This window comes from Bufo gargarizans, chromosome 6 (assembly GCF_014858855.1).
Source record: "Bufo gargarizans isolate SCDJY-AF-19 chromosome 6, ASM1485885v1, whole genome shotgun sequence".
Lineage (NCBI taxonomy): Eukaryota > Metazoa > Chordata > Amphibia > Anura > Bufonidae > Bufo > Bufo gargarizans.
Window position 1 is genome coordinate 376,845,188 of NC_058085.1, and position 24,516 is coordinate 376,869,703.

General features: G+C 49.2%; 1 protein-coding gene across 2 annotated transcripts in view; it reads right to left on the reverse strand.

Moving 5' to 3' along the window:
- RAB11FIP2 (RAB11 family interacting protein 2) overlaps positions 1-23,807 on the reverse strand; it is a 54,986-nt gene extending 31,179 nt beyond the window's left edge. For both annotated transcript variants that reach the window (XM_044298737.1, XM_044298736.1), the window contains exons 1-2: positions 23,192-23,807; positions 2,541-2,962 (exon numbers count right to left, since the gene is read on the reverse strand). In XM_044298737.1, coding sequence (XP_044154672.1) covers positions 2,541-2,962; positions 23,192-23,541 — 772 coding nt within the window. In that variant the 5' untranslated portion in view covers positions 23,542-23,807. The remainder of the gene's footprint in view (positions 1-2,540; positions 2,963-23,191) is intronic.
- Positions 23,808-24,516: the final 709 nt, after the last annotated feature.

A 24,516-nucleotide genomic window follows, 5' to 3' on the forward strand; every position in this document is an offset into this window, starting at 1 on the left:
AGAGGAAGAGCTGGCATCAGGGCAGAGTGCAGTCGGCCTCTGCCCTCCCCTATCCTCTTCTCCACAGCCGGACTCCCCACAAGCGACCCCAGCGGAAGAGCTGGCATCTGGGCAGAGCGCAGTCGGCCTCTGCCCACCAAGTACCTACAGCTCCAAGCTGGAGAACCACAAGGCAGCAAGGAGTCGCAGATGCCCGCTCAACAGCTGGGGACATACAGAACAGAGCCAGGCCCCAAAATTCAACAGGTCCAGTATGGGGTTGTGGTTGGACTGCCAGACTAACTCAGGTACTGACCGTGAGGTCAGGTATCTGGTTAGTCTTCCCTGGAAGGGGGAGATGTGTGACGAAACCAACCTCGCCACGGTGTTTTGGAGGGGGCTGGTTGCTAGCCTCTTGCCTCAGGATTATGGCCCATAGTAACTTTAAAGAAGACAGGCCGGCCGCACAGCTTAAATCTGTCTGTAGAATTGTATTTTATGTTATTATGCGTTCGGTTAAATTGTATGTTATGTGAGGGCACCCAGATAGCTAATAGTATTGTATTCGTGTATTCTGAGTGCCAGTCACCTAATGATATGCACTCAGACTTGAGCTATCTGGGGATATGTTACATGTCTGTGTTTGCTGTGGGGGTGTGCCATTGTGTGTTTGGGTGGTGATTCCTGTCCTGTTGTCCCCACGTGTGTATTGGCGATCTCCCCTTTGTCCTGAGAGATAATTGGATTATCCCCCGGTTGTCTCTGGGGCAGAGAGGAGGAAACCATGATGCATTGTGGGGATGTTTTGTATCTGTTCGGTGTGTCGCAGTCTCCATTCTGGTCCCCTGGGGGCGTGTCCACCAGATGGAGACCTGTATAAATACGGGCGAGTAGCCCTCAATAAAGGTGCCTGTTTTATCCTTCATCATGCTGAGACTGGTGTTTGGATAACTGATCAAACTGGGGAATTGCTATACGCTGAAGATTTGCTATACTCCCCTGGCATAACTACTAGCTCTTGTAAGAGCTGTTCCTGCTCTCTGGCTGTAGGAGAGGTTCACCCACTGGAGCCTGGAGCCTTGTCGTAGGTCCAGCGTGGGTGGAGGACGGTGAGACCCCAACCAAGCTGCGGCGGTTCGTGGGGTCTGCAGGGCGTACGGTGTCAAGTGGAGTGCTTGGAGTCCTCGGAAAGCACTAGGAGCATCTATCGACGGAGGTACCCGGTCGGGGTGCTAGGAGATCCGTTACATATATATATACACACACATACACACTACAGAGGAGAGTATACTGTATATATACTACAGCGGACAGTACACAGTAAGTATATATATATATATATATATATATATATATATACACACACATACTACAGAGGAGAGTATACTGTATATACTACAGAGGAGGGTATACTGTATATACTACAGAGGAGAGTATACTGTATATATACTACAGCGGACAGTACACAGTATATATATATATATATATACACTATAGAGGACAGTATACTGTATATATACTACAGAGGAGAGTATACTGTATATATATATATATATATATATACACTACAGCGGACAGTACACAGTATATAAATATATATATACACACACACTACAGAGGAGAGTATACTGTATATATATATATATATATATATATATATATATATACACACACACACACACACACACACACACACACACAACAGAGGAGAGTATACTGTATATATACTACAGAGGACAGTATACTGTATATATATATATATATATATATATATATATACACACTACAGAGGACAGTATACTGTATATATACTACAGCGGACAGTACACTGTATATATATATATATATATATATATATATATATGTGTATACACACACTACAGAGTACAGTATACTGTATATACTACAGAGGAGAGTGCACTGTATATATACTACAGCGGACAGTACACAGTATATATATATATATATATATATATATATATATATACACATACACACACTACAGAGGAGAGTATACTGTATATATATATATATATATACACACACACAACAGAGGAGAGTATACTGTATATATACTACAGAGGACAGCATACTGTATATATATATATATATATATATATACACACACTACAGAGGACACTATACTGTACATATACTACAGCGGACAGTACACAGTATATATATACTACAGAGGAGAGTATACTGTATATACTACAGAGGGCAGAATACTGTATATATTTATATATATATATATATATATATATATATATATATATATACACACACACAGAGGACATTACCCTATACTGTGGAGGGGATCGCTACATGTAAATGTGTCTCGACTGTAGGAAAAGAACACTTCTATATGAGGATGAGCGAAGGCATTAGTGATCGCTGCTCCCTATACTGTGGAGGGGATCGCTGCTCCCTATACTGTGGAGGGGATCGCTGCATGTAAATGTGTCTCCTCCACTGACGAGTCAGACGACTGTCAGAAAGGAAGGCTTCATCCTGACAATCGGACGTTCAGTGGGATCGGGTAAATCCAGATTAAGTCTTACCATTCTCCTCTGCAGAGCTGATGGAGTCCAGAGCATGTTTTGGCGGGTGTCCTCCTGAGCTCGGCTGAGCGGGCGGAGGACCATATAAATCCGACATGGAATGAGCCGAGGACAGGCGCTGAGCTCCCAGGAGGAACGGCTTCTTGGGCTTATTCTTCATCTGGATTTCGGGACCCTTGGGCTCGCAGACGCTGTGCCGCTCGCTGACGCTGCCGGGGACGATGGCCGACGAGGTGTCCGATCCATCTGGTTTTCTTCCTTTCATTTTGTCCTTGAGACGTGCAAATGGAGAGCGGGTCTTATCCTTCATGGAGAGGTCAAACATACTGGCCGTCAGGTTATTCCTCATGAACTGCACGTTGACCATCAGCTCCCCCCGCTCCTTCTTCCTCTTCCCGGGCTTTGACTCCAACTTGTACCACCTGCATCATACACAGAGAGCGTTAGGACCAATCACCACCTCTGACCCCGACTACACCTGTATATAGGACACCTGCATCATATACAGAGAGCGTTAGGACCAATCACGACCTCTGACCCTGACTACACCTGTATATAGGACACCTGCATCATACACAGAGAGCGTTAGGACCAATCACCACCTCTGACCCCGACTACACCTGTATATAGGACACCTGCATCATACACAGAGAGCGTTAGGACCAATCACCACCTCTGACCCCGACTACACCTGTATATAGGACACCTGCATCATACACAGAGAGCGTTAGGACCAATCACAACCTCTGACCCCGACTACACCTGTATATAGGACACCTGCATCATACACAGAGAGCGTTAGGACCAATTACGGCCTCTGACCCCGACTACACCTGTATATAGGACACCTGCATCATATACAGAGAGCGTTAGGACCAATCACGACCTCTGACCCCGACTACACCTGTATATAGGACACCTGCATTATACACAGAGAGCGTTAGGACCAATCACGACCTCTGACCCCGACTACACCTGTATATAGGACACCTGCATTATATACAGAGAGCGTTAGGACCAATCACGACCTCTGACCCGACTACACCTGTATATAGGACACCTGCATCATATACAGAGAGCGTTAGGACCAATCACGACCTCTGACCCCGACTACACCTGTATATAGGACACCTGCATCATATACAGAGAGCGTTAGGACCAATCACCACCTCTGACCCCGACTACACCTGTATATAGGACACCTGCATCATATACAGAGAGCGTTAGGAACAATCACGACCTCTGACCCCGACTACACCTGTATATAGGACGCCTGCATTATATACGGGAGCGTTAGGACCAATCACGACCTCTGACCCCGACTACACCTGTATACAGGACACCTGCATTATACACAGAGAGCGTTAGGACCAATCACGACCTCTGACCCCGACTACACCTGTATATAGGACACCTGCATCATATACAGAGAGCGTTAGGACCAATCACCACCTCTGACCCCGACTACACCTGTATATAGGACACCTGCATCATACACAGAGAGCGTTAGGACCAATTACGGCCTCTGACCCCGACTACACCTGTATATAGGACACCTGCATCATATACAGAGAGCGTTAGGACCAATCACCACCTCTGACCCCGACTACACCTGTATATAGGACGCCTGCATCATATACAGAGAGCGTTAGGACCAATCACGGCCTCTGACCCGACTACACCTGTATACATGACACCTGCATTATACAGAGAGCGTTAGGACCAATCACCACCTCTGACCCCGACTACACCTGTATATAGGACACCTGCATCATATACAGAGAGCGTTAGGACCAATCACGACCTCTGACCCCGACTACACCTGTATATAGGACACCTGCATCATATACAGAGAGCGTTAGGACCAATCACGACCTCTGACCCCGACTACACCTGTATATAGGACACCTGCATCATATACAGAGAGCGTTAGGACCAATCACGACCTCTGACCCCGACTACACCTGTATATAGGACACCTGCATTATACACAGAGAGCGTTAGGACCAATCACCACCTCTGACCCCGACTACACCTGTATATAGGACACCTGCATCATATACAGAGAGCGTTAGGACCAATTACGGCCTCTGACCCCGACTACACCTGTATATAGGACACCTGCATCATATACAGAGAGCGTTAGGACCAATCACGAACTCTGACCCGACTACACCTGTATACATGACACCTGCATTATACAGAGAGCGTTAGGACCAATCACCACCTCTGACCCCGACTACACCTGTATATAGGACACCTGCATCATATACAGAGAGCGTTAGGACCAATCACGACCTCTGACCCCGACTACACCTGTATATAGGACACCTGCATCATATACAGAGAGCGTTAGGAGCAATCACCACCTCTGACCCCGACTACACCTGTATATAGGACACCTGCATCATATACAGAGAGCGTTAGGAGCAATCACGAACTCTGACCCCGACTACACCTGTATATAGGACACCTGCATCATATACAGAGAGCGTTAGGACCAATCACGACCTCTGACCCCGACTACACCTGTATATAGGACACCTGCATTATATACAGAGAGCGTTAGGACCAATCACGACCTCTGACCCGACTACACCTGTATATAGGACACCTGCATCATATACAGGGAGCGTTAGGACCAATCACAACCTCTGACCCCGACTACACCTGTATATAGGACACCTGCATCATATACAGGGAGCGTTAGGAACAATCACGACCTCTGACCCCGACTACACCTGTATATAGGACGCCTGCATTATATACGGGAGCGTTAGGACCAATCACCACCTCTGACCCCGACTACACCTGTATATAGGACACCTGCATCATATACAGAGAGCGTTAGGAGCAATCACGGCCTCTGACCCCGACTACACCTGTATATAGGACACCTGCATTATATACAGAGAGCGTTAGGACCAATCACCACCTCTGACCCCGACTACACCTGTATATAGGACACCTGCATCATATACAGAGAGCGTTAGGAACAATCACGACCTCTGACCCCGACTACACCTGTATATAGGACGCCTGCATTATATACGGGAGCGTTAGGACCAATCACCACCTCTGACCCCGACTACACCTGTATATAGGACACCTGCATCATATACAGAGAGCGTTAGGAGCAATCACGGCCTCTGACCCCGACTACACCTGTATATAGGACACCTGCATTATATACAGAGAGCGTTAGGACCAATCACCACCTCTGACCCCGACTACACCTGTATATAGGACACCTGCATCATATACAGGGAGCGTTAGGACCAATCACGACCTCTGACCCCGACTACACCTGTATATAGGACACCTGCATCATATACAGAGAGCGTTAGGACCAATCACGACCTCTGACCCCGACTACACCTGTATATAGGACACCTGCATCATATACAGAGAGCGTTAGGACCAATCACGACCTCTGACCCCGACTACACCTGTATATAGGACACCTGCATCATATACAGAGAGCGTTAGGAGCAATCACCACCTCTGACCCCGACTACACCTGTATATAGGACACCTGCATCATATACAGAGAGCGTTAGGACCAATCACCACCTCTGACCCCGACTACACCTGTATATAGGACACCTGCATCATATACAGGGAGCGTTAGGAGCAATCACGACCTCTGACCCCGACTACACCTGTATATAGGACACCTGCATTATATACAGGGAGCGTTAGGAGTAATCACGACCTCTGACCCCGACTACACCTGTATATAGGACGCCTGCATCATACACAGAGAGCGTTAGGACCAATCACCACCTCTGACCCCGACTACACCTGTATATAGGACACCTGCATCATATACAGAGAGCGTTAGGACCAATCACGACCTCTGACCCGACTACACCTGTATATAGGACACCTGCATCATATACAGAGAGCGTTAGGAGCAATCACCACCTCTGACCCCGACTACACCTGTATATAGGACACCTGCATCATATACAGAGAGCGTTAGGAGCAATCACGACCTCTGACCCCGACTACACCTGTATATAGGACACCTGCATCATATACAGAGAGCGTTAGGACCAATCACGACCTCTGACCCCGACTACACCTGTATATAGGACACCTGCATTATATACAGAGAGCGTTAGGACCAATCACGACCTCTGACCCGACTACACCTGTATATAGGACACCTGCATCATATACAGAGAGCGTTAGGAACAATCACGACCTCTGACCCCGACTACACCTGTATATAGGACGCCTGCATTATATACGGGAGCGTTAGGACCAATCACGACCTCTGACCCCGACTACACCTGTATATAGGACACCTGCATCATATACAGAGAGCGTTAGGAACAATCACGACCTCTGACCCCGACTACACCTGTATATAGGACGCCTGCATTATATACGGGAGCGTTAGGACCAATCACGACCTCTGACCCCGACTACACCTGTATATAGGACGCCTGCATCATATACAGAGAGCGTTAGGACCAATCACGACCTCTGACTCCGACTACACCTGTATATAGGACACCTGCATTATACACAGAGAGCGTTAGGACCAATCACGACCTCTGACCCCGACTACACCTGTATATAGGACGCCTGCATTATATACAGAGAGCGTTAGGACCAATCACGACCTCTGACCCCGACTACACCTGTATATAGGACACCTGCATTATATACAGAGAGCGTTAGGACCAATCACGACCTCTGACCCCGACTACACCTGTATACAGGACGCCTGCATCATATACAGAGAGCGTTAGGACCAATCACCACCTCTGACCCCGACTACACCTGTATATAGGACACCTGCATTATATACAGAGAGCGTTAGGAGCAATCACGGCCTCTGACCCCCAACTACACCTGTATATAGGACACCTGCATTACATACAGAGAGCGTTAGGTCCAATCACGGCCTCTGACCCCGACTACACCTGTATATAGGACACCTGCATCATATACAGAGAGCGTTAGGACCAATCACGACCTCTGACCCCGACTACACCTGTATATAGGACACCTGCATCATATACAGAGAGCGTTAGGACCAATCACGACCTCTGACCCCGACTACACCTGTATATAGGACACCTGCATCATATACAGGGAGCGTTAGGACCAGTCACGACCTCTGACCCCGACTACACCTGTATATAGGACACCTGCATTATATACAGAGAGCGTTAGGAGCAATCACCACCTCTGACCCCGACTACACCTGTATATAGGACACCTGCATCATATACAGAGAGCGTTAGGACCAATCACAACCTCTGACCCCGACTACACCTGTATATAGGACGCCTGCATCATATACAGAGAGCGTTAGGAACAATCACGGCCTCTGACCCCGACTACACCTGTATATAGGACACCTGCATCATATACAGAGAGCGTTAGGACCAATCACGACCTCTGACCCCGACTACACCTGTATATAGGACACCTGCATCATATACAGAGAGCGTTAGGACCAATCACGACCTCTGACCCCGACTACACCTGTATATAGGACACCTGCATCATATACAGGGAGCGTTAGGACCAGTCACGACCTCTGACCCCGACTACACCTGTATATAGGACGCCTGCATCATATACAGAGAGCGTTAGGACCAATAGCGACCTCTGACCCCGACTACACCTGTATATAGGACGCCTGCATCATATACAGAGAGCGTTAGGACCAATCACGACCTCTGACCCCGACTACACCTGTATATAGGACACCTGCATCATATACAGAGAGCGTTAGGACCAATCACCACCTCTGACCCCGACTACACCTGTATATAGGACACCTGCATCATATACAGAGAGCGTTAGGACCAATCACGACCTCTGACCCCGACTACACCTGTATATAGGACGCCTGCATCATATACAGAGAGCGTTAGGACCAATAGCGACCTCTGACCCCGACTACACCTGTATATAGGACGCCTGCATCATATACAGAGAGCGTTAGGACCAATCACCACCTCTGACCCCGACTACACCTGTATATAGGACGCCTGCATCATATACAGAGAGCGTTAGGACCAATAGCGACCTCTGACCCCGACTACACCTGTATATAGGACGCCTGCATCATATACAGAGAGCGTTAGGACCAGTCACGACCTCTGACCCCGACTACACCTGTATATAGGACGCCTGCATCATATACAGAGAGCGTTAGGACCAATAGCGACCTCTGACCCCGACTACACCTGTATATAGGACGCCTGCATCATATACAGAGAGCGTTAGGACCAATCACCACCTCTGACCCCGACTACACCTGTATATAGGACACCTGCATCATATACAGAGAGCGTTAGGAGCAATTACGGCCTCTGACCCCGACTACACCTGTATATAGGACACCTGCATCATATACAGAGAGCGTTAGGAGCAATCACGGCCTCTGACCCCGACTACACCTGTATATAGGACGCCTGCATCATATACAGAGAGCGTTAGGACCAATCACGACCTCTGACCCCGACTACACCTGTATATAGGACACCTGCATCATATACAGAGAGCGTTAGGAACAATCACGACCTCTGACCCCGACTACACCTGTATATAGGACACCTGCATCATATACAGAGAGCGTTAGGACCAATCACCACCTCTGACCCCGACTACACCTGTATATAGGACACCTGCATCATATACAGAGAGCGTTAGGAACAATCACGGCCTCTGACCCCGACTACACCTGTATATAGGACACCTGCATTATATACAGAGAGCGTTAGGACCAATCACGGCCTCTGACCCGACTACACCTGTATATAGGACACCTGCATTATATACAGAGAGCGTTAGGACCAATCACGACCTCTGACCCCGACTACACCTGTATATAGGACACCTGCATTATATACAGGGAGCGTTAGGACCAATCACGACCTCCGACCCGACTACACCTGTATATAGGACACCTGCATTATATACAGAGAGCGTTAGGACCAATCACGACCTCTGACCCCGACTACACCTGTATATAGGACACCTGCATTATATACAGAGAGCGTTAGGACCAATCACGACCTCTGACCCCGACTACACCTGTATATAGGACACCTGCATTATATACAGGGAGCGTTAGGACCAATCACGACCTCCGACCCGACTACACCTGTATATAGGACACCTGCATTATATACAGAGAGCGTTAGGACCAATCACGACCTCTGACCCGACTACACCTGTATATAGGACACCTGCATTATATACAGAGAGCGTTAGGACCAATCACCACCTCTGACCCCGACTACACCTGTATATAGGACACCTGCATTATACACAGAGAGCGTTAGGAGCAATCACGGCCTCTGACCCCGACTACACCTGTATATAGGACGCCTGCATCATACACAGAGAGCGTTAGGACCAATCACGACCTCTGACCCCGACTACACCTGTATATAGGACACCTGCATCATATACAGAGAGCGTTAGGAGCAATTACGGCCTCTGACCCCGACTACACCTGTATATAGGACGCCTGCATTATACACAGAGAGCGTTAGGACCAATCACCACCTCTGACCCCCGACTACACCTGTATATAGGACACCTGCATTATACACAGAGAGCGTTAGGAGCAATCACGGCCTCTGACCCCGACTACACCTGTATATAGGACACCTGCATTATATACAGAGAGCGTTAGGAGCAATCACCACCTCTGACCCCCGACTACATCTGTATATAGGACACCTGCATCATATACAGAGAGCGTTAGGAGCAATCACCACCTCTGACCCCGACTACACCTGTATATAGGACACCTGCATCATATACAGAGAGCGTTAGGAGCAATCACGACCTCCGACCCCGACTACACCTGTATATAGGACACCTGCATTATACACAGAGAGCGTTAGGAGCAATCACGGCCTCTGACCCCGACTACACCTGTATATAGGACTCCTGCATCATACACAGAGAGCGTTAGGACCAATCACGACCTCTGACCCCGACTACACCTGTATATAGGACACCTGCATCATATACAGAGAGCGTTAGGAGCAATCACGGCCTCTGACCCCGACTACACCTGTATATAGGACGCCTGCATTATACACAGAGAGCGTTAGGACCAATCACCACCTCTGACCCCCGACTACACCTGTATATAGGACACCTGCATTATACACAGAGAGCGTTAGGAGCAATCACGGCCTCTGACCCCGACTACACCTGTATATAGGACACCTGCATTATATACAGAGAGCGTTAGGAGCAATCACCACCTCTGACCCCCGACTACATCTGTATATAGGACACCTGCATCATATACAGAGAGCGTTAGGAGCAATCACCACCTCTGACCCCGACTACACCTGTATATAGGACACCTGCATCATACACAGAGAGCGTTAGGAGCAATCACGACCTCCGACCCCGACTACACCTGTATATAGGACACCTGCATCATATACAGAGAGCGTTAGGACCAATCACGACCTCTGACTCAGACTACACCTGTATACAGGACGCCTGCATCATATACAGAGAGCGTTAGGACCAATCACGACCTCTGACCCCGACTACACCTGTATATAGGACACCTGCATTATACACAGAGAGCGTTAGGACCAATCACGACCTCTGACCCCGACTACACCTGTATATAGGACACCTGCATCATATACAGAGAGCGTTAGGACCAATCACGACCTCTGACTCAGACTACACCTGTATACAGGACGCCTGCATCATATACAGAGAGCGTTAGGACCAATCACGACCTCTGACCCCGACTACACCTGTATATAGGACACCTGCATTATACACAGAGAGCGTTAGGACCAATCACGACCTCTGACCCCGACTACACCTGTATATAGGACACCTGCATCATACACAGAGAGCGTTAGGAGCAATCACGACCTCCGACCCCGACTACACCTGTATATAGGACACCTGCATCATATACAGAGAGCGTTAGGACCAATCACGACCTCTGACTCAGACTACACCTGTATACAGGACGCCTGCATCATATACAGAGAGCGTTAGGAGCAATCACCACCTCTGACCCGACTACACCTGTATACAGGACGCCTGCATTATATACAGAGAGCGTTAGGACCAATCACGACCTCTGACCCCGACTACACCTGTATATAGGACACCTGCATTATACACAGAGAGCGTTAGGACCAATCACGACCTCTGACCCCGACTACACCTGTATATAGGACACCTGCATCATATACAGAGAGCGTTAGGACCAATCACGACCTCTGACTCAGACTACACCTGTATACAGGACGCCTGCATCATATACAGAGAGCGTTAGGACCAATCACAACCTCTGACCCCGACTACACCTGTATATAGGACACCTGCATTATATACAGAGAGCGTTAGGACCAATCACGACCTCTGACCCCGACTACACCTGTATATAGGACACCTGCATCATATACAGGGAGCGTTAGGAGCAATCACGACCTCTGACCCCGACTACACCTGTATATAGGACACCTGCATTATATACAGAGAGCGTTAGGACCAATCACGACCTCTGACCCGACTACACCTGTATATAGGACACCTGCATCATATACAGAGAGCGTTAGGAGCAATCACCACCTCTGACCCCGACTACACCTGTATATAGGACACCTGCATCATATACAGAGAGCGTTAGGAGCAATCACCACCTCTGACCCCGACTACACCTGTATATAGGACACCTGCATCATACACAGAGAGCGTTAGGACCAATCACGACCTCTGACCCCGACTACACCTGTATATAGGACGCCTGCATCATATACAGAGAGCGTTAGGAGCAATCACGGCCTCTGACCCCGACTACACCTGTATATAGGACGCCTGCATCATATACAGAGAGCGTTAGGAGCAATCACGGCCTCTGACCCCGACTACACCTGTATATAGGACGCCTGCATCATATACAGAGAGCGTTAGGAGCAATCACGACCTCTGACCCCGACTACACCTGTATATAGGACGCCTGCATTATATACAGAGAGCGTTAGGACCAATCACGACCTCTGACCCCGACTACACCTGTATATAGGACACCTGCATCATATACAGAGAGCGTTAGGACCAATCACCACCTCTGACCCCGACTACACCTGTATATAGGACACCTGCATCATATACAGAGAGCGTTAGGACCAATCACGACCTCTGACCCCGACTACACCTGTATATAGGACACCTGCATCATATACAGAGAGCGTTAGGACCAATCACGACCTCTGACCCCGACTACACCTGTATATAGGACACCTGCATCATATACAGAGAGCGTTAGGTCCAATCACCACCTCTGACCCCGACTACACCTGTATATAGGACACCTGCATTATATACAGAGAGCGTTAGGACCAATCACCACCTCTGACCCCGACTACACCTGTATATAGGACGCCTGCATCATATACAGAGAGCGTTAGGTCCAATCACCACCTCTGACCCCGACTACACCTGTATATAGGACACCTGCATCATATACAGAGAGCGTTAGGACCAATCACCACCTCTGACCCCGACTACACCTGTATATAGGACACCTGCATCATATACAGAGAGCGTTAGGAGCAATCACGGCCTCTGACCCCGACTACACCTGTATATAGGACACCTGCATTATACACAGAGAGCGTTAGGAGCAATCACCACCTCTGACCCCGACTACACCTGTATATAGGACACCTGCATCATATACAGAGAGCGTTAGGACCAATCACCACCTCCGACCCCGACTACACCTGTATATAGGACACCTGCATTATATACAGAGAGCGTTAGGAGCAATCACCACCTCTGACCCCGACTACACCTGTATATAGGACACCTGCATCATATACAGAGAGCGTTAGGACCAATCACCACCTCTGACCCCGACTACACCTGTATATAGGACACCTGCATCATATACAGAGAGCGTTAGGTCCAATCACCACCTCTGACCCCGACTACACCTGTATATAGTCATCTATACCTCAGCGCTGCGCTCTGCAGTCCATTTAGAAGTTCTGACACCAGCAGCATCTTCAGAGTTGAAGGACCTGTGATGACGTAACCGTCATGTGACCCATTCAGGGGGTGGAGCTAAACAGTGCAGAAAAGTCCTGCTGAAGGACCTTTGATGAGGTCATCATCATCATGTGACCCGCCCAGAGGGGTGGAGCTTAGCATTACAGAGGAGTCCTGCTGTAGACCTGTGATGGCTTCTGTGAGGAGAAGGGAAGACACATGGATTCAGTGTAAGGGCCTGGGAAATGCTGGGAGTTGTAGTCCTCTCCTCTTATACCTTATATAGTGTGCTCTATCACATAATGGTCCAGACATGCTGGGAGTAGTAGTCCTTTTCTCCTATTCCTATACCTCATGTAACATGCTCAGATATTACATAATCATGGTCCAGACATGCTGGGAGTTGTCGTCCTCTCCTCCTATACCTCCTGTAACATGCTCAAATATTACATAATCATGGTCCAGACATGCTGGGAGTTGTAGTCCTCTCCTCCTATACCTCCTGTAACATGCTCAAATATTACATAATCATGGTCCAGACATGCTGGGAGTTGTAGTCCTCTGCTCTTATACCTCCTGTAACATGCTCCGATATTACATAATCATGGTCCAGACATGCTGGGAGTAGTAGTCCTCTCCTCTTATACCTCCTGTAACATGCTCAGATATTACATAATCATGGTCCAGACATGCTGGGAGTTGTAGTCCTCTCCTCTTATACCTCCTGTAACATGCTCCATTATTACATAATCATGGTCCAGACATGCTGGGAGTTGTAGTCCTCTCCTCCTTTCCCTCCTGCAACATGCTCAGATATTACATAATAATGGTCCGGACATGCTGGGAGTTGTGCTGCCTCCAGGCCTGTTAGTAATGAGGCTTCCATTGGGGGGCGCTCTTCAGTACAGCCACTAACCTCCCCTCCTCCATTAGAAGGCGCCGCTGTGAACACTGCTGACTGGGGGACAGGACCCTCCTGAGCTTCCAGGGCGCGCACAGCAGCGCCAGCAAATGGAGGAGGGGAGAGAGAAGGAGGCACTAATGGGGCATTATTAATATTGGGGGCACTAATGGGGGCATCATTAACATTGAGGGCACTAATGGGGGCATCATGATAACTGGGGGCACTAAAGGGGGCATTACTATTACTGGGGGCACTAATGGGGCATCATTAACATTGAGGGCACTAATGGGGGCATCATTAACATTGAGGGCACTAATGGGGGCATCATTAATACTGGGGGCACTAAAGGGGGCATTACTATTACTGGGGGCACTAATGGGGCATTATTAATATTGGGGGGCACTAATGAGGCATTAATAATATTGGGGGCACTAATGGGGGCATCATGATAACTGGGGGCACTAAAGGGGGCATTACTATTACTGGGGGCACTAATGGGGCATCATTAACATTGAGGGCACTAATGGGGGCATCATTAACATTGAGGGCACTAATGGGGCATTAATAATATTGGGGGCACTAATGGGGGCATCATTAAAAATGGGGGCACTAAAGGGGGCATTACTATTACTGGGGGCACTAATGGGGCATTATTAATATTGGGGGCACTAATGGGGCATTATTAATATTGGGGGGCACTAATGGGACATTATTAATATTGAGGGCACTAATGGGGGCATTACTATTACTGGGAGCACTAATGGGGCCTCATTAACATTGAGGGCACTAATGGGGGCATCATTAATACTGGGGGCACTAAAGGGGGCATTACTATTACTGGGGGCACTAATGGGGCCTCATTAACATTGAGGGCACTAATGGGGGCATCATTAATACTGGGGGCACTAAAGGGGGCATTACTATTACTGGGGGCACTAATGGGGCATTATTAATATTGGGGGCACTAATGGGGCATTATTAATATTGGGGGGCACTAATTGGGCATTATTAACATTGAGGGCACTAATGGGGGCATCATTAATACTGGGGGCACTAAAGGGGCATTACTATTACTGGGGGCACTAATGGGGGCATTACTATTACTGGGGGCACTAATGGGGGCATTACTATTACTGGGGGCACTAATGGGGGCATTACTATTACTGGGGGCACTAATGGGGGCATTACTATTACTGGGAGCAATAATGGGGGCATTACTATTGCTATTACTGGGAGCACTACTATTACTGGTGGAGTAACTATGTATCTGCTCCACCAGTAACAGTGTATTTTCTTCACCAGTAACAATGTATTTTCTTCACCAGTAACAATGTATCTACTGCACCAGTAACAATGTATCTGCTCCACCAGTAACAATGTATCTGCTCCACCAGTAACAATGTATCTGCTCCACCAGTAACAATGTATCTGCTCCACCAGTAACAATGTATCTGCTCCACCAGTAACAATGTATCTGCTCCACCAGTAACAATGTATCTGCTCCACCAGTAACAATGTATCTTCTGCACCAGAAACAATGTATCTACTGCACCAGTAACAATGTATCTGCTCCACCAGTAACAATGTATCTGCTCCACCAGTAACAATGTATTTTCTTCACCAGTAACAATGTATTTTCTTCACCAGTAACAATGTATCTACTGCACCAGTAACCATGTATGTACTGCACCAGTAACAATGTATCTGCTGCACCAGTAACAATGTATCTGCTGCACCAGTAACAATGTATCTACTGCACCAGTAACAATGTATCTGCTGCACCAGTAACAATGTATCTGCTCCACCAGTAACAATGTATCTGCTCCACCAGTAACAATGTATCTACTGCACCAGAAACAATGTATATACTGCACCAGTAACAATGTATCTACTGCACCAGTAACAATGTATCTGCTCCACCAGTAACAATGTATCTGCTCCACCAGTAACAATGTATCTACTGCACCAGTAACAATGTATCTACTGCACCAGTAACAATGTATCTGCTCCACCAGTAACAATGTATCTACTGCACCAGTAACAATGTATCTGCTCCACCAGTAACAATGTATCTCCTCCACCAGTAACATTGTATCCTCTCCCCTCTGCAGCCATTGTCTCGCCCTCATTTACAGGGGCCAGTACTTGTGGCCCCTCAGAGCGCAGTTGTTATTCCTGCTCAGATCTAATTAAGGGTTAAATTCCAGCCCTTTGTAATGGAGCACAGAGCGAGTGCTGCTTCGCCACCGAGAGGAGTCATTACCCAGAAGCTGGAGCCCCCCAGGGCCATGAAAGGAAGGCGCAAATCCCCCCATTATACCATTATGTGCGGGGGCTGGGACCACAAGACTGAACCTCTGCTGGTACATCATGTCTTCTACTCCAGTCACCTCCAAAGCTCCACTGAACCTCTGCTGGTACATCATGTCTTATGCTCCAGTCACCCCCAAAGCTCCACTGAACCTCTGCTGGTACATCATGTCTTCTGCTCCAGTCACCTCCAAAGCTCTACTGAACCTCTGCTGGTACATCATGTCTTCTACTCCAGTCACCTCCAAAGCTCTACTGAACCTCTGCTGGTACATCATGTCTTCTACTCCAGTCACCTCCAAAGCTCTACTGAACCTCTGCTGGTACATCATGTCTTCTACTCCAGTCACCTCCAAAGCTCTACTGAACCTCTGCTGGTACATCATGTCTTCTACTCCAGTCACCTCCAAAGCTCTACTGAACCTCTGCTGGTACATCATGTCTTCTACTCCAGTCACCTCCAAAGCTCCACTGAACCTCTGCTGGTACATCATGTCTTCTACTCCAGTCACCTCCAAAGCTCTACTGAACCTCTGCTGGTACATCATGTCTTCTACTCCAGTCACCTCCAAAGCTCTACTGAACCTCTGCTGGTACATCATGTCTTCTACTCCAGTCACCTCCAAAGCTCTACTGAACCTCTGCTGGTACATCATGTCTTCTACTCCAGTCACCTCCAAAGCTCTACTGAACCTCTGCTGGTACATCATGTCTTCTGCTCCAGTCACCTCCAAAGCTTCACTCAACCTCTGTTGGTACATCATGTCTTCTACTCCAGTCACCTCCAAAGCTCCACTGAACCTCTGCTGGTACATCATGTCTTCTACTCCAGTCACCTCCAAAGCTTCACTGAACCTCTGCTGGTACATCATGTCTTATGCTCCAGTCACCCCCAAAGCTCCACTGAACCTCTGCTGGTACATCATGTCTTCTACTCCAGTCACCCCCAAAGCTCCACTGAACCTCTGCTGGTACATCATGTCTTCTACTCCAGTCACCTCCAAAGCTTCACTGAACCTCTGCTGGTACATCATGTCTTATGCTCCACTGAACCCCTGCTGGTGCATCATGTCTTCAACTCCAGTCACCTCCAAAGCTTCTCTGCTCAGATCTAATTAACGGTTAAATTCCAGCCCTTTGTAATGAGCACAGAGTGAGTGCTGCTCCGCCACCGGGAGGAGTCATTACCCAGAAGCTGGAGCCCCCCAGGGCCATGAAAGGAAGGCACAAATCCCCCCATTATACCATTATGTGCGGGGGCTGGGACCACAGGACTGAACCTCTGCTGGTACATCATGTCTTCTACTCCAGTCACCTCCAAAGCTCTACTGAACCTCTGCTGGTACATCATGTCTCATGCTCCAGTCACCCCCAAAGCTCCACTGAACCTCTGCTGGTACATCATGTCTTCTACTCTAGTCACCTCCAAAGCTCCACTGAACCCCCTTCTGGTGCATCATGTCTTCTACTCTAGTCACCTCCAAAGCTCCACTGAACCCCTGCTGGTGCATCATGTCTTCTACTCCAGTCACCTCCAAAGCTTCACTGAACCTCTGCTGGTACATCATGTCTTCTACTCCAGTCACCTCCAAAGCTTCACTGAACCTTTGCTGGTACATGATGTATTCTACTCTAGTCACCTCCAAAGCTCCACCGAACCTCTGCTGGTACATCATGTCTTATGCTCCAGTCACCCCCAAAGCTCCACTGAACCTCTGCTGGTACATCATGTCTTATGCTCCAGTCACCCCCAAAGCTCCACTGAACCTCTGCTGGTACGTGATGTATTCTACTCTAGTCACCTCCAAAGCTCCACTGAACCTCTGCTGGTACATCATGTCTTCTACTCCAGTCACCTCCAAAGCTCCACTGAACCTCTGCTGGTACATCATGTCTTCTACTCCAGTCACCTCCAAAGCTTCACTGAACCTCAGCTGGTACATCATGTCTTCTACTCCAGTCACCTCCAAAGCTCCACTGAACCTCTGCTGGTACATCATGTCTTCTACTCCAGTCACCTCCAAAGCTTCACTGAACCTCTGCTGGTACATCATGTCTTATGCTCCAGTCACCCCCAAAGCTCCACTGAACCTCTGCTGGTACATCATGTCTTCTACTCCAGTCACCCCCAAAGCTTCACTGAACCTCTGCTGGTACATCATGTCTTCTACTCCCGTCACCTCCAAAGCTTCACTGAACCTCTGCTGGTACATCATGTCTTCTACTCCAGTCACCTCCAAAGCTTCACTGAACCTCTGCTGGTACATCATGTCTTCTACTCCAGTCACCTCCAAAGCTTCACTGAACCTCTGCTGGTACATAATATCTTCTACTCCAGTCACCCCCAAAGCTTCACTGATCCTCTGTTGGTACATCATGTCTTCTACTCCAGTCACCTCCAAAGCTCTACTGAACCTTTGCTGGTACATGATGTATTCTACTCTAGTCACCTCCAAAGCTCCACCGAACCTCTGCTGGTACATCATGTCTTATGCTCCAGTCACCCCCAAAGCTCCACTGAACCTCTGCTGGTACATCATGTCTTATGCTCCAGTCACCCCCAAAGCTCCACTGAACCTCTGCTGGTACGTGATGTATTCTACTCTAGTCACCTCCAAAGCTCCACTGAACCTCTGCTGGTACATCATGTCTTCTACTCCAGTCACCTCCAAAGCTCCACTGAACCTCTGCTGGTACATCATGTCTTCTACTCCAGTCACCTCCAAAGCTTCACTGAACCTCAGCTGGTACATCATGTCTTCTACTCCAGTCACCTCCAAAGCTCCACTGAACCTCTGCTGGTACATCATGTCTTCTACTCCAGTCACCTCCAAAGCTTCACTGAACCTCTGCTGGTACATCATGTCTTATGCTCCAGTCACCCCCAAAGCTCCACTGAACCTCTGCTGGTACATCATGTCTTCTACTCCAGTCACCCCCAAAGCTCCACTGAACCTCTGCTGGTACATCATGTCTTCTACTCCAGTCACCTCCAAAGCTTCACTGAACCTCTGCTGGTACATCATGTCTTCTACTCCAGTCACCTCCAAAGCTTCACTGAACCTCTGCTGGTACATCATGTCTTATGCTCCAGTCACCCCCAAAGCTCCACTGAACCTCTGCTGGTACATAATATCTTCTACTCCAGTCACCCCCAAAGCTTCACTGATCCTCTGTTGGTACATCATGTCTTATACTCCAGTCACCTCCAAAGCTTCACTAAACCTCTGCTGGTACATAATATCTTCTACTCCAGTCACCCCCAAAGCTTCACTGATCCTCTGTTGGTACATCATGTCTTATACTCCAGTCACCTCCAAAGCTCTACTGAACCTCTGCTGGTACATCATGTCTTATGCTCCAGTCACCTCCAAAGCTTTACTGACCCTCTGCTGGTACATCATGTCTTCTACTCCAGTCACCTCCAAAGCTCCACTGAACCTCTGCTGGTACATCATGTGCTATGCTTGGGGTGTCTCGGTAGATCTCTAACACTCGGGGTGTCTCGGTAGATCGCTAACACTCGGGGTGTAGATCACTAACACTCTGGGGTGTCTCGGTAGATCTCTAACGCTCTGGGGTGTCTCGGTAGATCTCTAACACTCTGGGGTGTCTCGGTAGATCTCTAACACTCTGGGGTGTCTCGGTAGATCTCTAACACTCTGGGGTGTCTCGGTAGATCTCTAACACTCTGGGGTGTCTCGGTAGATCTCTAACACTCTGGGGTGTCTCGGTAGATCTCTAACACTCTGGGGTGTCTCGGTAGAACTCTAACACTCTGGGGTGTCTCGGTAGATCTCTAACACTCGGGGTGTCTCGGTAGATCTCTAACACTCGGGGTGTCTCGGTAGATCTCTAACACTCTGGGGTGTCTCGGTAGAACTCTAACACTCTGGGGTGTCTCGGTAGATCTCTAACACTCGGGGTGTCTCGGTAGATCTCTAACACTCGGGGTGTCTCGGTAGATCTCTAACACTCGGGGTGTCTCGGTAGATCTCTAACACTCGGGGTGTCTCGGTAGATCTCTAAGGCCCCTTGCAGACGAGCGTGAGCGGATTAGGTCCGGATGCGTTGCGAATGCGTTCAGTGAAAAATGCGTGATTTCGCAAGCAAAGTCAGTCAGTTTTGTCTGCGATTGCGTTTAGTTTTTCCCGTGCAATGCGTTTTGATGCGTTTTTCACACACGTGATAAAAAACTAAAGTTTAAAAACATCTCTTAGCAGCCATCTGTGAACACGCATTCCAGCCGCACTTGCTTGCGGATGTGATGCGATTTTCACTCAGCCACATTCACTTCTATGGGGCCTGCGTTGTGTGAAAAACACGGAATATAGAACATGCTGCGATTTTCACGCAACGCAAAAGTGATTTGTGAAAACCAGCGCTCATGTACACAGCCCGATTAAAGTAAATGGATCCGGATTCAGTGCGGGTGCAATGCGTTCACGTCACGCATCACACCCGCGCGGAAAACTCGCCCGTGTGAAAGGGGCCTAACACTCAGGGTTTCTCAGTAGATCTCTATCAGTGATAAGAGATGGGTCAGGAATGTGGCTGGAGTCCGGCAGTGATAAGAGATGGGTCAGGAATGTGGCCGGAGTCCGGCAGTGGTAAGCGATGGGTCAGGAATGTGGCCGGAGTCCGGCAGTGATAAGCGATGGGTCAGGAATGTGGCCGGAGTCCGGCAGTGATAAGAGATGGGTCAGGAATGTGGCCGGAGTCCGGCAGTGATAAGAGATGGGTCAGGAATGTGGCCGGAGTCCGGCAGTGGTAAGAGATGGGTCAGGAATGTGGCCGGAGTCCGGCAGTGGTAAGAGATGGGTCAGGAATGTGGCCGGAGTCCGGCAGTGATAAGAGATGGGTCAGGAATGTGGCCGGAGTCCGGCAGTGATAAGAGATGGGTCAGGAATGTGGCCGGAGTCCGGCAGTGGTAAGAGATGGGTCAGGAATGTGGCCGGAGTCCGGCAGTGGTAAGAGATTGGTCAGGAATGTGGCCAGAGTCCGGCAGTGGTAAGAGATGGGTCAGGAATGTGGCCGGAGTCCGGCAGTGATAAGAGATGGGTCAGGAATGTGGCCGGAGTCCGGCAGTGGTAAGCGATGGGTCAGGAATGTGGCCGGAGTCCGGCAGTGATAAGCGATGGGTCAGGAATGTGGCCGGAGTCCGGCAGTGATAAGAGATGGGTCAGGAATGTGGCCGGAGTCCGGCAGTGGTAAGCGATGGGTCAGGAATGTGGCCGGAGTCCGGCAGTGATAAGCGATGGGTCAGGAATGTGGCCGGAGTCCGGCAGTGATAAGAGATGGGTCAGGAATGTGGCCGGAGTCCGGCAGTGATAAGAGATGGGTCAGGAATGTGGCCGGAGTCCGGCAGTGGTAAGAGATGGGTCAGGAATGTGGCCGGAGTCCGGCAGTGGTAAGAGATGGGTCAGGAATGTGGCCGGAGTCCGGCAGTGATAAGAGATGGGTCAGGAATGTGGCCGGAGTCCGGCAGTGATAAGAGATGGGTCAGGAATGTGGCCGGAGTCCGGCAGTGGTAAGAGATGGGTCAGGAATGTGGCCGGAGTCCGGCAGTGGTAAGAGATTGGTCAGGAATGTGGCCAGAGTCCGGCAGTGGTAAGAGATGGGTCAGGAATGTGGCCGGAGTCCGGCAGTGATAAGAGATGGGTCAGGAATGTGGCCGGAGTCCGGCAGTGGTAAGAGATGGGTCAGGAATGTGGCCGGAGTCCGGCAGTGGTAAGAGATGGGTCAGGAATGTGGCCGGAGTCCGGCAGTGATAAGAGATGGGTCAGGAATGTGGCCGGAGTCCGGCAGTGGTAAGAGATGGGTCAGGAATGTGGCCGGAGTCCGGCAGTGATAAGAGATGGGTCAGGGATGTGGCCGGAGTCCGGCAGTGATAAGCGATGGGTCGGGAATGTGTCCGGAGTCCGGCAGTGATAAGAGATGGGTCAGGAATGTGACCGGAGTCCGGCAGTGATAAGCGATGGGTCAGGAATGTGGCCGGAGTCCGGCAGTGATAAGAGATGGGTCAGGAATGTGGCCGGAGTCCGGCAGTGATAAGAGATGGGTCAGGAATGTGGCCGGAGTCCGGCAGTGATAAGAGATGGGTCAGGAATGTGGCCGGAGTCCGGCAGTGATAAGAGATGGGTCAGGAATGTGGCCGGAGTCCGGCAGTGATAAGAGATGGGTCAGGAATGTGGCCGGAGTCCGGCAGTGATAAGAGATGGGTCGGGAATGTGGCCGGAGTCCGGCAGTGATAAGAGATGGGTCAGGAATGTGGCCGGTGCAGATGGAATTTCAGCTCTTGTCGAGCTGGTTTTCCCGCTTCGTGGTCCACATTCCGGAGGCCTGTATGCCACTAACTTCCAGCTGGGCATGTGCCGATCCCCCATGTACCCGGGCATTAGTCCTGACTTACTCTGTCTTCTGTCGCTCCCTTTTCTCGAAGATGCTGTTGAGGTTGATGGACACCTGTCCCAGGAACTTGTCGAGGCCCACCAGAGAGCGGTGCATGACGGTCAGCAGCAGCTGGTACTGATCGGGACTGTCCTCGGACATGAGGCCCGGCAGCTCAAAGGACGCCTCTTCCTTCCATACCGGACTGAGGCTTTTCTCCACCACTGAGGTGGAATACTTCTCCTTGCCCAGCTGGATGATGGTGTAGGTGTCATTAGTGCCATGCTTGCCTTTTGGGTGGAGGTCTCGGGCCTGTAGCACTGTCACCTGGACATGGGTGGGATGCCACCTCTGTGCTGCTTCTTCCAACATGGCTACGTCTATTGTCAGCCTTGTCCTGAGGAGATGGAGTGAAGCTCACCCTGATGTGTGCAGAGACATCTCCAGCTGATCACTGATATATCCTTCAGGGTCTTGACATCATCCTCCTCCTGTCGGGCTCTGCATTGATCCAGCACTGCAGCACTGCCTCAGCACACAGTGAGGCTGGACAGAGCCTAGAAGAAGCAGAGTCTCCTCCTGCAATCTCCAGGACCAGCAGCCATGATGCTAAGGTGACTCCGAGCTCTGCATCCCACTTCCTGCTTCTCCAGGCAGAACATAAAAGGCCAGACACGATTGGCTTCTCGCAGATCTGAGCAGAGCGCTGTCATTGGCTGCCCACAGAGCAAGCTGCCCGTCTACACACCTGCCACTCAGCTGTGAGTCCATGCTGTGAATGGATAACGACAATCCTAAATGCAGCGAGAAATCCTGGGGAAAAGAGGGATCCTGGGAAAAAGAGAAATCCTGGGGAAAAAGAGAGATCCTGGGAAAAAGAGAAATCCTGGGGAAAAGAGAGATCCTGGGGAAAAAGAGGGATCCTGGGAAAAAGAGAAATCCTGGGGAAAAAGAGAGATCCTGGGAAAAAGAGAAATCCTGGGGAAAAGAGAGATCCTGGGGAAAAAGAGAAATCCTGGGGAAAAAGAGAAATACCGGGAAAAAGAGAAATCCTGGGGAAAAAGAGGGATCCTGGGGAAAAAGAGAAATCCTGGGAAAAAGAGAAATCCTGGGAAAAAGAGAAATACCGGGAAAAAGAGAAATCCTGGGGAAAAAGAGAAATCCTGGGGAAAAGAGAGATCCTGGGGAAAAAGAGAAATCCTGGGGAAAAAGAGAAATCCTGGGAAAAAGAGAAATCCTGGGAAAAAGAGAGATCCTGGGGAAAAGAGAAATCCTGGGAAAAGAGAGATCCTGGGGAAAAAGAGAAATCCTGGGGAAAAGAGAAATCCTGGGAAAAAGAGAAATCCT